The sequence below is a fragment of the Lampetra fluviatilis genome, chromosome 27, assembly GCF_964198595.1.
Source record: "Lampetra fluviatilis chromosome 27, kcLamFluv1.1, whole genome shotgun sequence".
NCBI classification, from domain to species: domain Eukaryota; kingdom Metazoa; phylum Chordata; class Hyperoartia; order Petromyzontiformes; family Petromyzontidae; genus Lampetra; species Lampetra fluviatilis.
Window position 1 is genome coordinate 331,800 of NC_136301.1, and position 16,852 is coordinate 348,651.

The window sequence follows — 16,852 nt, forward strand, 5'->3', positions numbered from 1 at the left end:
AGACGTAAATAATGAATAAATAATCCCGGCTATGAGATGTTACAAAACAAATCATGCTTTGATTGTAAGGTGGCGCGCTGCTCGTGGCGAGCTCTCGGGTAAAGTTCTTCCATGTTACAGCTCGACGCGGATCGCGCTCGGGAGAATATTACAAAAGTATTTGGGCGAGAAGGGAAAGTGAAAGAAGTCAGCAGGAGGACAAAGCAGCGGGCTCAACTGCCGTACAAGCACATCATCAACCCGCACTGACCGGCATGGCGAAGTATGGTCAAATAACACCCCCCAAAGTCGTGGGGGCGGTCATCATCCAGCAGTGGGTAGACAAAACGGCTGTACATTTACATTACGAAGTGAAGGGATGAAAAACGTGAGCATCAGTTACCAGTGACGGTTGTTCAGTTAGTTACATGCCACCAACTAAACATGAGCTCGATATGGAAAAAGGACTCCATTGTCCACATCTTGACTGTGACATCATCTCTGCCACCACCGTCGTCTCTCGCTGGTCGTTATGTCCTCTGGATGGCGGTAGCCTCTCCCGTGGCCCCGTTGGTCTCCGTCGTTGCCTTGAGGAGTTCAATCTCAGGACCGTCCACCAGCTCGGTTCCGTAGCGCTTGCGGTAGTAGCAACGAGCCAGCAGCCCCACCACGAACATCTCCACCACCAGCAGCTGCTGGTGCATGTCTGTAAGGCCACGTGTTATGCGACGCACGGTCGCACAGGGAGAAAGCTCTGGGTGGTGGTGGTAGTGGTTGTGGAGGTGGTTGTGAAGGTGGTGGTTGAATAGGTAGTGGGACCTAAGACCCACAGGCCGGATACGGTCCACAACACAGGAGGCCCACCACCACAAAACGGCCCGCAAGCATCTTAGCCGCACTAATCGGGTAATGAAGTGGGAAAATTTCGACCTAATTTTAGTGCACTCAGTCCCTGCTATTACTGCAAGGGGCTCTTGCAGTGACAGCAGTGCATGAGCTGTGTGTTAATGGGTATGTTAATATCTGTTAAAGTACGTGTTAATGTATGGCCCGCCAATGGTAATGTATCTCTATGAAGTAAAGGTAAAGGTTCCCGTGCCCCTGGCACTGCACTATGAACCGGCTATCCCAGTTTCATTTGCCGTGACCGACGGCTGACATCAGTGGTGAATTTCTGAAGCGGAGTTGCCCTCCCCCGCTCTAGGTTGAATCAGCCTGAAAGGAGTATTTGGTGAGGTTTGTCACCAACAGCATTGGAGATGACAAAGGTCGCCTGGCGTAGTGCTGGTGTCACGCCACCCCCGTGTGCCATTCCAGCCCCTGAATCGGTGCTCGCTCTTTGCGCAAGGGGCGACTGTGTGTTGGTCTGCGTGCGGGACGAGGTGAAAGTGATGCGGTGCGTGCGACGCGCGGAGTGACACTCACACGAAGCGCGGGCCCTGGCGGAAAATGGCGGCACACAGGTCAGGGAGCCCATGTTGGCACACGTGGTGAAGATCGAGCCTTGGAGCTGGCACAGGATCAGGACGCTCTGTGTTGGTCAGGACGATCAAAGGGGGGGGAGAGAGAATGGAGGGGGTGGGCAGCAGACAGGGAGTTAAGTCGGGGTCGGCAAAGCAGTCCAGACGGTTGGGTGGAGAATCACACACACTGCCAACAATGACCAGCATCATGGCCTCCAGCAGCCTAAATTATAGACATCGGTACTCACTGGCAGGGCCTCCATATTGAGGGTGTGGGGCCTGGAGCAAATCCCATTGTGTGGGCTCCCCGACGCTTTGCAACTAAACACCTGTCGAAGTACGGGGCCCCCCAAAGCGTGGGGCTCGGGGCAGTCACCCCGATTCACCGTACCCTAGAGACTGCTCTGCTGGCCTGACGGGATCTTGGTTCTGTTTTGCTGAAAGCTCATTTCGTTCAAAACGGGGCACTATCCAGAAACACAGCTACCGCGTTCGATGAGGGCTTCATTGTAATATATGGCAGCCTTTACGATCGCTGTTGCTGGCACTGGCAATGGTCACGGACGGCGACATTGATAGCACTGAGGGTTGGGCGAGGGCGCCACTGTCGCTCCTTCCATCACCTGGTTGAGGACGAACTTGGGGATGATCTTTTGGTTGGCCAGGTTGAAGCGGGCGTGGTTGAAGAGGATGCCGATGGGGTAGAGCGATAACACAGTGGCGGTGCCAGAGACGATGGTGATCCAGAGATATCCGTTGTCCACCGTCATCTGTGAATGGGAAACAGACCACGGGCAATTGGCTGTGTGGAGTTTATTCGTTCTCCCATTGGTCTGCTGTGGGTCCTCTCGAAAAAAACATGAAATGTAGCTGGGTTTGGTCTCAATATTCCAATATAATTAGGACCCTCCGGATAAAGTGTTCAGACACCAGCATGGCTTTCCTGGCAGCTGAGAGCTGGCCAGAAGGTGGCAGTGTGGCAGTGGAGATCAGTCCACAATTATAGTCGATAGATCGATTGAGAGGCGAGTTTCGAGCCCAATACATTTGGTTGAGCACTTAATTTTGTTAGATTCCAGCTCTGAGACATCAGAATATGGCTGTCAAAAGAGTGACTGGCATGCAGGAGTGGCCCCTCCTGAAACAAGAATATATTTAATGGCACAAAACAGGGTCATTGTCCTGCTGTGAATCAAACTCTTGAACGACCCCGGTCCAAAGGTTTTGTTAATCATCCATGACCACACCGCCAGTCAAAGGGGCATTCATGAGAACAGCGAAATCGTGCAGCGGTCATCGTCCTCACAGCTGCGCCAGCTGTCCGCCGTTCGATTGTGGCATCCCCGCGGAGGAGCTTCTGCAGTCGATCACACTGCAGAAGTTAAACTGGTGCGACAAGTCACACGGTGGGGGGGGGGGGGGGGGAAGGGGGGGGCTCAACAGGTTCTGTGCCTGCCAGGGTCGGTGGTGTAGCAGCTAACCTCCCCCCCCCCATGCCCTGCGCCAACATTGCACCACATTAACTCACTCTGCAACATGCGGTCAGCAACAGTGTGGTCGAGTCGCCCTGACCGGACTCTAAGAAGCTAGGCCCGGAACCCTAATAACAATAATAAAGACATCTGACTTAGCACGGAAGAGGAGGCCAAAATTCTCTCCAGAGGAGCTCTCTGGAGCAAACTCTGGCATATGGCACCTTCTGCCAGCAGTGGCGTGAGCATAGCAGTTGCAGGGGCTGCACATTTACCTTTGTCCATTTGGTGGTAGAGGCCTTGCGTTATTGTAATTAACGAATTAATTGATGCAATTAAAACAACTTCTAGTTCTGAATGAAGATGGAGGGCCATTGCAAGAAAGGCTCATCAAAATCACTTGCGAGCGCCACTCACCACGCCCGGCATGAAGTTCCCGTTCGTCCACAGCACAGCACCCAGAAAGAGAAGCACCGGCCTCAAAAATGCCACTTGGAACGTCCCCATCTTGAGAATCCTCAATGTCCGCCTGTGTGAATTGGTGGGGACATAGCGTATTTAATTAAATAATTAACATAAAGTCAAAGCTGCTCGAAAGCGAATGCCATGGAATAAAAAGTGTTGACAAGCACTTCAACATCTGACTACGGTTAACATCAGTGGCGTGTGATATCTGCAAATAATTTGTGAACTGATATGATCATGTTTCACGAAGCAAACACAAATGCACAAACCAGACAGAAGAGAGAGGAACAAAACAAACAAGAGGGTGAAAAACGAGATTGGACTCTTGAATATAAGGGTAGCCCGAGTAAGAGGAGGTACTGGCTCGATGTCCATGGTCAGAGCCGTCCCTAGGGTACGGCGATTCGGGGCGACCGCCCCAGGCCCCGTGCTTTGGGGGGCCTCGCGCTTCGACGTCACGGTGTCAGATGTGATACTACCAAGTTAGTTTGAAGGCGTCGGGGGCTCACACGGTGGGATTTGCCCCAGGCCCCACAACCCCCGATGAACGGCCCTGTCCATGGTAGCTAATCTCTGGGGTGTTCCTACCTCCAGTCCAGGATCCTAGCCCGAGAACCGGTAAAGCCTAAATCTGAAAATGGAATGGGCACTGCGTGGTTCAGACGTCGGAACGCTGAGCTGGCACCGCTGAGATCCTGGGTTTGAATGTAGGCAGCTGCCTGTGCTAAATCCGTGTTCTGCAGTCGAGAGAGTTAATGGGCTCAGTCCCATCACCAATGACTGCACAAAAAAGCCCTCACTTTTAAATGATTTGTGCACTTACATTTGGCTAATTTTCCAACTCTTGAGAATGTTTACATATTGTTTTGACTGCCACGTGATGAACCTTGCTGTCAGTGCCACAGTGCATGGAAAAGTGCTGTCCCAATCCTGTGCCGGCCAGAGATTTCTTAAAATGGTTTTCAGAAGTATCTCTATAATATCCACATCATCGGGCCATTCTCTAATGTGGAAAGTTTGCACTGCTCTTGGAGACGTCGGAGTGGCAACTGTGACTCATACCGTGACTCCGATTGCACAATCGGGAAAACAGTGTGGAAAAAAGACAAACAAAAATTAAACAAGTCTTAGAGTCTAACCGGGACATGGTGGTGTTGGGCAGGCACAGGCAGCAGCAGCAGCAGGGCCCGGTGCTTGTCTTTATTGGGATGCCCTTGAAGCGAGTAATCATTGCCTCCTCACCTCCGTACTCAGCGATGATCATAATCATGAACTGGTGAATGCACACGGCGAAATATCTGATCCACGGGAGCGGTACGACCCATGGGGAATGGGGGCATAGGGAAGACAAGGCAGAGTTAGTTGCGCAAACCGAGCTTAGGGTCGTTCCATCCACTCGTTTCACGCTTTATTGCGTGTCCATCACTCTTAATATGATACCGGTGAAGTACCCACTGTGGTTGGCATCAGGTCCTGGTGCAAGGAATGAAATGGGGCTCTCTATCCAATTATCACCGCCCCTTCCCCGCCCCTGTAGAATCAGAATACTTTAATTAGAATCAGAATGTTTATTTAGATTGGAGGAATCCGATGAGCTGTGAAGTTCTTTTTCAAAAATGTCCAGTAGGGACGGTTCAACAAGTTACAACAAAACCAATACAAGTGCCAAAAAGAGAGCAAGTGACGAAATAAAAAGCCCGATGCCTGCCTGAGCCACTCTGATACGGTGTGGGGAGGCTGCTTAACCAATGACGGATGGCTCTTAATTAATTTTAAACTTTGCCAGATTTCAGATGTTTGTTGTTTCCATATTTGAATTCGGTACCTTTCAAGACATTTCATTGGCCTAGCTTTTTTTGTATCTTGCTCTACTAATCAGTATTGCTGAACGTGGAATGGTGCCGCGTGTGGAATGATGCCGGGTGTGAATCTGTTGCGATTTGGGTCTCTACCCCTCTCATCCCACCTCAGGCCAGATGCATTAAGCGGGGAGGGGGGGGATGGGGAGCGGGGGAGGGGTGCGGGGGACGCAGCCTCACATTGAGGAGGCGAAGTCGGTGAACATGGCCGAGCGTGGGACCCAGAGCCCGATGCACGAGGTGAGCGCCACCACCTGTGCCACGCATCCACGGATGAGGTTAAAACCTGAACATTTTAGGACAGAGTCCTCCAGAAAAAATAATCTTAAATTGAGTAATTTGATTCCTCTATTTATGAATGATAACAGTTACTATTATCTTACATATATCCTTTAGGCTATCCCCTTTCAGGTTCAATACAAAGAATGATGAGTTGTTTGCTGTGTGGGTAGCGTTGTTGTGTAGGTAGCGTTGCTGTGTGGTTGGGGTTGTTGCGTGGGTGGGGTTGTTGCGTGGGTGGGGTTGTTGTGTGGGTGGGGTTGTTGTGTGGGTGGGGTTGCTGTGTGGGCGGGGTTGTTGTGTAGGAGGGTTGCTGTGTAGGTTGGGTTGCCATCTGTTCTGTTTTTATTTATTCCCAGGATTGTCTTCTTTGGTAGCTGCCCGGGGAGGATCGTTATCAGTCGTCCAGGGACACTAAGAATCCTGGTTATTTGTCAGTCGTGCAGTATTACACCATTAAGAACAAAGTATTCACGTGTATCTCTCATCTCATTCGGCATTGTGAGATATTCCCTTTCCTTTATGTGTCTCGTTTTGTTATTGTTGTTGTTGTCGTAACCTCAGAGATGGCGACTCTACCGTGTCTTGCGTGTTGTTGTTTTAATGTTCTCTCAAATGTGACATCACTGTACCGGCGGGGCTCCGTTGACCCAGATCAGCGTCTTGCGTCTGCGCGGGCAGGGCACCTTGTTGGAGATGTAGAGCACCTCCTCAGCGTAGACGACTGTGATGATGGTGGTCATGATGGTGAAGATGACGATCATCGCCCAGTTGAGCGCGTCCATGTCTGCATGCACGCGCACACAAGTGAGGGAACCAGAGAAGAGTAACAAGAATAACTATTATGGGGGTCCATAAACATTTTATTTATCATCATTTGCAGAATGCGGTGTTGTCCTCAGACCGCCTCTAAAGCTTCATTAGCGTACGCAGTCTTCAACAACGCACGGCGCGACCATCTGTCTTACACCACAACCGCAGGTCGAGTGGTCGTGTAAGCCTCAACTGTGCAGGGTTGCTGCACACAGGAGGCCTTGGCCGGTTTGGAACCCTCTTGAGCAGGGCCTCGTCTGAGCCTCCTGTCACGAAGAAGGAGTTCGGTGACATGAACCACCTATCGGCAGACATCTCCAATAGGAGGTCGGTATGCCCGACTGCGTCGTAGGCTGCTGCTAGATCGAGAAAGAACTATAACCCTGTCTTCAGGTTCTCGTGATAACCGACCTCGATGAACTTAGTGCCAGCACTTGATCATGCATGCTGCGGCCTCGTGGGAACCCAGTCTGGTGGACACTCAGGATGTGTTCTATTTGTGGTGATGTACACCGGAGGATCAGACGTTCCAAGCCTTTGAAGCAAAACGAAGAGCCAGCGATATTGGCCGGTAGCTTGCAGCAAGGGTTAGATCTCTGCCCCGTTTCGAAAGGACGATGACTTTCGACATGCGTCATATCTTTGGCAGCTTCTCTTCACTGGGGGCCCTTGCAAAGAACCCCACCAACCTGTCCAGTAGTGACCTCCAAATGTGTTTCATGTCATACCACCTCTAATTTCATGTCATACCACCTCTGGTTTAACGTCATACCACCTCTGGTTTAATTGTGGTCACTCATCAGAGCGCTAGCCAAGCTCAGCCCTGCATAACTTCCGAGATCTGACGAGATGCGGTTGCGTTTCGGGTGACCTTGTGACGAGGAGCACGTTTAATCCACGACGTGAAATACGCGTTTGCAAGGCAAGAAAACAACAACATCGGATAACTGACTACTAATGGAGATGCTGATTTCCGAAGGATGAGTCATATTTTCAGCATTCCGTTTAAAGTTCACTCGTGCTCTTGAGATCACACACTGCAGGATGTGGTGGGGGAGCTGGCTGGGTGAACGGCACGGGGACCAAGTTAATCATTGCAATGCCATGCATGTTCAGCCTCCCATAGCTCAGCTGGTAAAGTCGCAGGGCTCCCCGGCTAATATAACACGTTAATCTCTTCGCTTGGGTCAACGTCAACCTCATTAACGTCACAACATGTCCTCTATGGGATCGGTAAAAGTATCCACATATAACTAGTCAAGCCATGCTACGTAACACAGCCAAATCAACAGTTGGATATTGTGTTTAATTCATAATGATGAATAGAAGGTTGATTATAATCATCCTTATAATTATCATTATGAATGTAACACGATTTTTGTTCCTAGGTAGTAAGTGTTATTTTCTAATTGCTTATGCCTCAAAAGAATAGAAAATGGCTATTTATTTCCCACACACTTTTCTTTTGTGACCACATTTCTCAACCCCTCCCCTCGTCACACATAGTCACAAATGTCTGATCCCCCCCCCCCCCCCCCCTAGGTGCGTGATGTCATTTATGGACGGCCCCTAATGCGGTACAAATTAGTTACATTCTACTAGTGCATAGTTGCGATAAAAGTTCATCCATGACAATATCAGTGTGTGTTTGGTTAACGCACTGTGGGTAGCGGTATTGTAGCAGTTAGCAGGATGCGCTGACAGTTAACTGAGCCGGTCCTGGGCCTCCCCTAGGTCGACTCAGCCTCAAATGAATACCCCAGTGCAGTGTGTAAACAATGCCACTGAGGAGACAACGGAGATCGGGCGTGGTGCTGGCTGCCCTTGTCACAAGGAGGACCTATACAGCACACAAGGGCCTTGTGTGCTGTATAGGTCCTCGCTAACAGCACTTTCCTACACAATCTGTAGCGCCTGCAGGGAGGATCTGCGTCTTTGCGGGGGATGCACCACGGGCATGGGATGTAATTTATGGAGACGTTGAGGCGAGGGTGCAGGTGGCTGTAAGACAAATACGAGGTAGACGGCCTTTCTGCTCAAAGTCCGGAGAGGCTTTATCATTAGGTACACTGTAAGTTGGACTTCTCTTTGCAAAGATGCAGCGGTGAGAATTGTGTATTGTGTGCGCGTTGCAAAGCCAACGTATCCGTATATATGAATGTGTACGTGTTTACCCGAGTACAGTAACGTTTAATTTATATTCTATTTCAGTGTATGGGACCAGATTAATCAAGCTTGGATGAAACAGTCGATGCGCATCGTTTTTTGTGAATTGGCTCATGATTATGGAATGTTTTAACACATTCACCTTTTTCTCCCCGTGACATTATTCCCGACGGACAATCGACATTTTGTCACGAGACCAAGAATCCATTCTCAAATCTCACAAAGTGTCGATTGTGACCGCCGTGTGGCCAACAACGGCGGTGCAAGAGATTTCTTTCGCAGAACTTGTTTTGGCTTCCGAGCATGTGGAACGAAACGTCGGACTTCGTGCCAATCAACACGTATGGTAGTACTACAGCCCGAGAAACCACGGTCCCCTACTTGTCCGCATGGTGACAAACGGGGATCGTTGCGCTTGAAGGCCTTCTGGCTAAACCACGCGTCACGTCTCGAGGGCTAATCCTGCAGCGCTTGGATGGGCGACCACACGTGTTGTGTAGGCTGCTGCTGCTGCTGCCGCTTCTACGGAATGGCTGGGGGGGGGTCTACGTCGTCAGCAGGGGGGCAGTGCAGTAGAATTCACCGGTGTGCTACGCTCCATACCTTCACTAACCCGCGCTGAACGAGCGTGATCGATTACGGTGAAAACAAACTCCAGCGACACGCACGGCGCGCGTGCATGCCCTCCTCCTCCTCCTTCAGCGGTGGCGTGGACGCGGGGCTGCAAGTCTGTGCGTGACCTCCGATACGCACGGTGGGCTACCGACGGAGCGAAAGAGGTTCAACGTCCGTACGTGACGCGTGCTTGGGGAGGCTCACCTCGGACAAGCTCGCCCGTGGTGGGCGGCTCGTGAACACATGACGTGGAGATGTTGAGCTGCGCGAGCAGCTGCTCGTCCATGTCGAGGCGCTGCTGCTGCTGCTGCTATCGCCGACGTCTCGGGCTCCCGCGGCGACAGCGCGCGGCTCTTCCCGTGAGCACTCGAGCCAGCGGCCGCCTGTCGCCAGCCGGCACAGGGCGACATGGGACGCAGCAGCTGATTACAAAGCACGGCGATGACGAAAAGGGCCACACACAGCACTCTGATCCAAAGCACACGCGCGCACACACTGCACTCAATGTACCACCCAATCCGCATTATAAATGTTTTACTCAAGAATGTTGGCACAGATGGCCGTACAATGAAGTTAACAATTCAATTCGTTAATCCGACCCACTTAATTCGTCTGCGCTCAACAAAATAAAAAGAGCATACTTCACCTGGTCAGCGCGGGTTGGTTGGTTGAAGGGAGTGAGTTAGGCCGAGTTTAGATAATCACTCGCAGCGGATGTTATCGACGTGGCTGGGAATCCAACTCAGGTGCCAGGCTCAGAGCCCAGTGTGCTTGCAAACAACAAACACAACATCCCATCAAAACGTTATTTGTGTAGTCCCTATTAACACACTTTGTTTACCAACTGAATTAACTAATTGACACACAAGTGAACGATGTTAATGAGGCACGGTACATTTAAACTACAATCATAACTCTACATAAATAAAACATAGAACAATTCTGAAAGCTATAATCTAGCTGCTGTATACTCACACAAACGCGTTAAAATATGTTATCAATCACGAAATATAACAGTACCGATGAGCAATGACCTAATAATGATTGTGATGATTGTAAATAATGACAATGTTGATGATGCACAGGGGGAGTCTGTATGATAGTGGCTTTAGTCGAGAAAGGCTCGAGATGATTACCGTGGGATCTTTAAAGCCGCGATGGGTGCCGCCACCAATCCTAAGCCTCGCTCGGCGCGCTCGACCTCTCACCGGCACGTCCGTTGCTGCCCTCCGACTTGTAAAGGGACCCGGCCAAGCCGAGCCTTTAACAGCCCCCGGCCATAAAGAAGAAAAATAAATAAGTAGAAACCACGAGAGGCGTCGTAAAGACATTATACGGCAGAAGCAGCCCATAACAGCGACATGTGTGGGAATTAAGAGTTATGTGTACTTAATATGTGTGTGTGTGTTACTGGAGTGTAGGAGCGGTGGCGCAAGTGGTTAACGCAAGTCTCGTATCAATGGCGAAAAATATCTGAACTCGTTCTGGGACTCCTTTTCCTCCCCCACCCACCTCCAGTCGCCCATGACTGGATAAACTCTCCTTTTTATTTTTAAGGCAGTGTTTGTGACCAAAGTGTTGTATGGATGGATGTTTAACTTCTTTCGCACCGTGCGTCGCCTACCGTGTTAATCGGAGGTGTCGAGTTAATGTGAACAAAAACCATGTGCATCGCTAGCAACGAGTAGCAAGTTCACCGATGATGCGAGTAAAACAGTGTCTAAAAGCTTTTTAAAAATAGTTTTAAGCCGACCCTTGTTCAATCAGTAAAAACAATTAACCTCAACCAATTGCCCCGATGGTGAACTTCCTACAGTAGAGGTGTGGGGTGAACACACAACACGGCACGCTGGCGGCGAACGCGAACCGCGACTTCATTTCACCACGGCCCGGGCCGCGTGAAGCTTCGCACCGAAGACCTGCAAACTCACGGTATTATATCCGTCACTGCAAACATCATTGCCACGTGTCTATATATTTATATCCTTCGGAACTGCCACCGGACATCGACGTGCCAATGAGAGGAGATCAGACACAGGCATGGCATTGGTGAGTTATCGGGTCAGCCCTGTTTATCATCTCTGTTCGTTAATTGTTGGTTTAGAGCTTAGGTTTGGTGCTAATGTGTGACCCACCAAACACATTCGTGAATGCCACCGTAGACTTTAGTGGAAACAAAAACCACAGTTGGGATTTAAATTCATCCAAAAAAATCCTGAACAGTTTTTTTTACAGGCACATGAATAGTTACCTATTTGTAACTATTGATTAAAAGACAAACCCATCAATACTTATCGAACAGTACTCCGACTAAATATACATTTTTTAATTAAAAGTAACATAAAATGTTTGTACACACTGCATTATGGGTGGATATGTTCATAGTGAGCTCACTGAAACTAGCATGTGCATAAACTAGCATGTGCATAATCCAATTAATTAAACTCTCAAGCAATGTAAGGTAATAGGAGTGAAAGTAAAGATACTGCATAAGAAGGATGTACCTCAGTAAGGAAAATGATACCCCCACGCGACTTGTTAGCGCATGGCATCTCAATGACGTTGGTGTCATTCAAGGTAGGGTCTTTTCTCTGTTTATGCCCCCCCCCCCCCAGTTTAAGGAGCCGAGTTGATGCATTGGCCACCCTTGAACGTTCACCCTTGGCACCAATGGCTCCGCTTCAGACAACGCTCGGCTCTCACGTTCACTGCGATTACATTCCCGGTGACTGCGCCAACGACTCAGTCGTTGGCTGGGCTCAGTGATTTTGAGTTAGTGGAACGTGTGCCGCACAGGCCGATTTAAGCGTCAGCAGCCATAATCTATCCAGTGCCGGGCGAAGGCCCTCTCGGCAATCTATAGCTTCTGCACACACAGCCGTTTCCCTCCTTTGGCTGCGATTCCGTCGTTCGTTTCGACCACCGGCCACCCCCCCTTACCAATGGCACTTTTACGTTTAAACGGCATAGTTACCATGGTAACAAAATATTTCAAATGCTCTATAAGCCTGGGCTCTAAGCAATGACAGAAACAGCAATATTCAATTTCACTGCAGGTAGTTGAATAAAGTATCTGATGGAACTAATTCGAGGAGTCAGAAATCCAAGTATTGTCATTTCAAATATTTTGGAACTTTCGTTTTGGAGTGAAATTTGTAACAACTTGCGAAAAAAATAACTATTCGAAATATGTTTCGTCAAATTTGCAATAACGTTGCAATTAAAACAATATTGTGTTTCTTAAATTGTTTCAAACGTATGATACATAACATAAAAATCGGTAGGTTTGAACTTTAGCATTATTGTTATACTAGATTTGAAGCTTTCGTGACTGCAATGATTCATATTCTCTATTTTTGTTTTGTTTTATTTTACTTTCATTAATTTTAATGTTTTTACCTACGTGACTTTACCGAAAAAACCTGAGAATATTGTTATACTCTTTACATGGAAAATGTATTTTAACATGAATACGCATGTCAATAAAGTGACAATATAAGGATGAATATTTTAGAAAACGAAAATCAATGTATGCATTAGTACAAATTCTGGGGTCAGGAATTCAAATTGTACAATGTGAGAGACATCAGTGCCTGTGTTTGTGGTAAACTGTGTAAAACATGTCGATATTTTACAGTTTCAGAGGGTTTAACTTCGAACAGCAGTAGCTCTAAAGATGTAACCGTCATTACTCGAGGAAAGTGCAGCATGTCTGAGCTTGAATATTCATGTTCCATCTACAAACAGGATGAATTGTATAAGCCGTATCTAACGCTAACAATTGCAAGCAAGGATGTTAACAATCACTGTACCACATTAGCTTCAGTACTATATTAAATTAGAACATACTCCGCAGGCATTTAGACACCCTTTTGGTTTAATGAAAATATACACATATATACAATTAACTTGGTACATTTAATATATTGTTACATCATGTTACATCGACTAACAAAGACAGAGACAACACGTTTAGATGGCAACTGATGTTGACATCACAAGTTCCAATGCAGTCACTGTTATGCCATTGCAACAGGGCTTTCACGATGCAATGCATTCCTGGGAACCCCGTAGTCGTAAATCGGACCCCTACTTTCCCATGTACAACAGGAACAGTAGAAACATCCCTTGCCGATGTATCTGTCCTTTTATCAGCCATATCTAACGGGGTTTGATCGGTAAAATCGACAAAAAAGGCTTGAGAATAACAAAAGCTCTACGCCAAGTAACATCGGGAACCAGTCTGAGCGTTCAAATGTATTCGTAAGTCGAGTCGAATGATGTCGTAAGTCGAGTCGAATATGTACGTAAGTCGAGTCGAATGATGTCGTAAGTCGAGTTTCTGCGTCGTAAATCGACCCACGGTGGCATGTAAACGGCGTAAATGCGGATCGTCGTCAGTCTGACCGTCGTAAACAGGAGACCACCTTTATAGTTAGAATCGACATTGTCATCATCACCGTCGTCGTCCTCTGGTTTGGTATGGTGGTCCTGTTACATTCCACAACATTTAGACGTGCACGTTGTTCGGTACATGGTAGACCAGCTGATGGACACGTGCAATTATTACCACATTTGCCACTGTCCACACAGTACAATTGATCTTCATTGGTGCTAAATCCGTGGTAGACGGACTTGGAGTTGTCATCCCCCAACATCCATCCACTGACTACTGGAATTTGAAGAGTTGGTTGAGCCAAGTGGTTTTCTACAAAATATAAAGTATTCAAAACATTTAATTAGGTAAGCCAGGCAGGACCCTCCTGCAAAGGGGTATTTAGGCTCAGTGAGGCTTTCCTGGATGATTAAATAATAAAAATGAACCACACCGTGTGTTGTCTAATTGTAATTAACACTCTGTTCGCTTTGTTCCTATAACCATATAAAAATAAATATGGCTGATCTCATCAGATATCGGAAGCTAAGCAGGTTTGAGCCTGGATAGTGCTTGGATGGGGAACTACCGTGCATGAAGCTGGTACTAGGGGCTGCGCGTACTTCGCTGTAGGCAGCATACTTCCAGATACACAGATTGTTGCACGGTATTTCTAAGCTAACATGTATATGCTGCCCGCCTTCAACTCACACTGACCCGCATGGCGAATAATGGTCAAATCAGCGCAGGCAGGCCCTCATCCAGCAGTGTAAACAGAAACGAGCTGCCCATGTCGATGTGAGCAGTATAACGACACTTTTAATTATGTTGCATCTGTACGATTTCAATCAATAGCTCATTTGACTCGTGGTGTTATATTTTTACTTTTCTCAATGTTATCCTGAGAGTGGATATTGGTGTCCACTCGGATCGCTCACGGGGCAGTGCGACCCACCGCGCCAAGCTACCTCTCAGATCCCTCCAGGTGACCTCGAGTTCACACAGTCGTCGTATGGGGCAGCACTGGCCCACGCGCTCCGCACATGAGAGTAGTGTTCGTCACATGACGATCAACTCGATATTTCTCAGATCTTAATTTTGGCCCACCTAACCAAATTTACAACGGGGTGTTTTTGGTGCAGCCATCGGTGACAAAGCTGAGATCATCAACTCACTATAATTTACTTGAGAACCCGTAATTACACGCATCATGCCTTGATTCAAATCCAGGATCTCCGCAATGCCAGCTCATCAGTCTAACGTCTCTGAGCCACCATCCACTTTTTAAAATCTTACTTGTAAAAAATATATATATTACTCAGCGTCACCGTGTCGGTGTTCCTCACCTGTGATGTATGGCCAGGGGTAAGGTCATGCACCGCGAGAACAGCCGTCGCTATGTGAACGAGGGGGGTGGATGTGGATCGGCTGTTGGTGCTGGAGGGGGTAGGTGTGGTGACTCATTAAACAACAGCGAGATAGATAGATAGAGTGCTGTGGGGCCGTAAATGTGGGTTGTACGACCTACGATGCGTTGCCCCAGCCTCAAATGAGTCCCTGGTGTGGTGCTGTGTAGTAAACATCGCCACTGGGGAGAAAAAGGCGGCCGGGCGTGGTGCTGGCCACCGACCCCCTCGATGTGCCGTGCCGGTTTTCATAGTTTCTCTCTAACAGCACTTGTCCCCAAAAGTCTGCGTAAGGCGATACGGGGCATCTTTGTCTTTGAGCCGTCGCCCTCTCGGGGTAATCGTTTCCAGCTCAACTGCTGGGTCATTGCACTCATGACCTGCACCCTCAAATCTGTCTTCCCCTTTGTCTCCCAGTCCGTTGTTACTATATTGCCTTACTGGTAACGAGCCCTGCCTGAGCCCACTTACGCTTCATGTCAAGTCAATGTGGTGTGTTTAACCTGCGTCTCTTCTCGAATCCACGATCACTCATTTCTACCTCTCCATTTCTACTTGCATGAAACTTTCCATGCTTAATATAAATAAGAATAAGACTAATTTACACTTGTAAGTTGCATTTCATCCGTAGACCCCAAAGCGCCATGTCGGGAAAGCAGGAAATAAACAGAACCAGGGTCAGCGGTCGGAACTCGGGAGTCAAAGCCAACGACTCCGATTGTCTCATTGCCAAAGCGTTGTCCCATCGTGTATCCTGACGACCCCTGCAGGAACAGAGCCTTGTTCTCGGAGTCCTGAGAAGAAGGGACCTGATTGTAGTATGAAGATGGATCGGTTCCTGCCAGTATTGCGGGGCTCACCCATTGAGCGCGTTGTAAGGGCAGCAGCACCAGGAGCAGCAGCAGCAGCAGGAGCAGCAGCAGCAGCTTATAGTCCACTCGATACTGGACTGGTAGCCAGTGCAGAGACAAGAGAGCAGGTGTGTGATGTGCTCACAGTATAAAGGGGCTCAGATCTTTCACAATGACACAATGGAACTCTCAAATACTAGTTCGCTGATATAAACAGTGACAATGATGCATATATATATTTTTTCCCAAGAATAGTCATAATAAACATATATAAATATTATGCAGGTTTATGCACAGAGGCTTTCGGCTCAACAAGTGCCAAGCCTTTTAACAACGCACAAACGTACACAAGCATAACATTCACACACCTCAATGAATACTCACACGCATATGACAAGCGACTTCATGAAAACTAAACTTTGTTTTTATACCCGGTGTTATCTGGTCAGGATGACCACCGTCAGGGAACAAGGGTCAGCTTAGTGTGGGGGTGTATTTATAGCTCTGGCCACAACCAACCCCTAACAGCATAGTTGGTGTTCATAATAAAGATTTTGGGTTAGATCGCGTAAGTATGAATGTGTCGAAACCCTCCACCACCCGACACGGCCAATCAGTAAGGGATTTGTCACATAAACAAAACGCCAAATAGTTCTAGATTTGAAGCTTTCGTGACTGCAAGGCATCATATTCTTAGGTTTTTTCGGTAAAGTCACGTAGGTAAAACATCAAAATTAATGAAAATAAAATAAAATAAAAACAAAAATCACGACGTTTCGGAGGCAACACAAGTCTCAGTCATCAGGTGGGACCGTCACAGCCGAATTAGCTGCATCAAGGTGCATCTTGATGCAGCTAATTCGACTGTGACGGTCCCACCTGATGACGGAGACTTGTGTTGCCTCCGAAACGTCGTGATTTTTGTTTTTATTTTATTTTATTTTCATTAATTTTGATGTTTTACCTACGTGACTTTACCGAAAAAACCTAAGAATATGACGCCAAATAGTTACTAGTATAGTGTATAGTAGTATGTAGTGTATAGTGTAGTGTATAGTAGTGTGTAGTGTAGTGTATAGTGTAGTGTATAGTAGTGTAGTGTGTAGTAG

General features: G+C 47.9%; 1 protein-coding gene across 1 annotated transcript; it reads right to left on the reverse strand.

Annotated features, from left to right (window-relative positions):
• Positions 1 to 291: 291 nt before the first annotated feature.
• On the reverse strand, positions 292 to 9,604 carry LOC144942231 (organic solute transporter subunit alpha-like). The gene is made up of 8 exons (XM_078868976.1): positions 9,316 to 9,604; positions 6,150 to 6,304; positions 5,419 to 5,492; positions 4,519 to 4,677; positions 3,332 to 3,443; positions 2,066 to 2,212; positions 1,405 to 1,510; positions 292 to 685 (listed from the first exon to the last, which is right to left on the reverse strand). The coding sequence occupies exons 1-8, from the start codon at positions 9,395 to 9,397 to the stop codon at positions 510 to 512; spliced, it is 1,011 nt and encodes a 336-aa protein (XP_078725102.1). The 5' UTR covers positions 9,398 to 9,604; the 3' UTR covers positions 292 to 509.
• Positions 9,605 to 16,852: the final 7,248 nt, after the last annotated feature.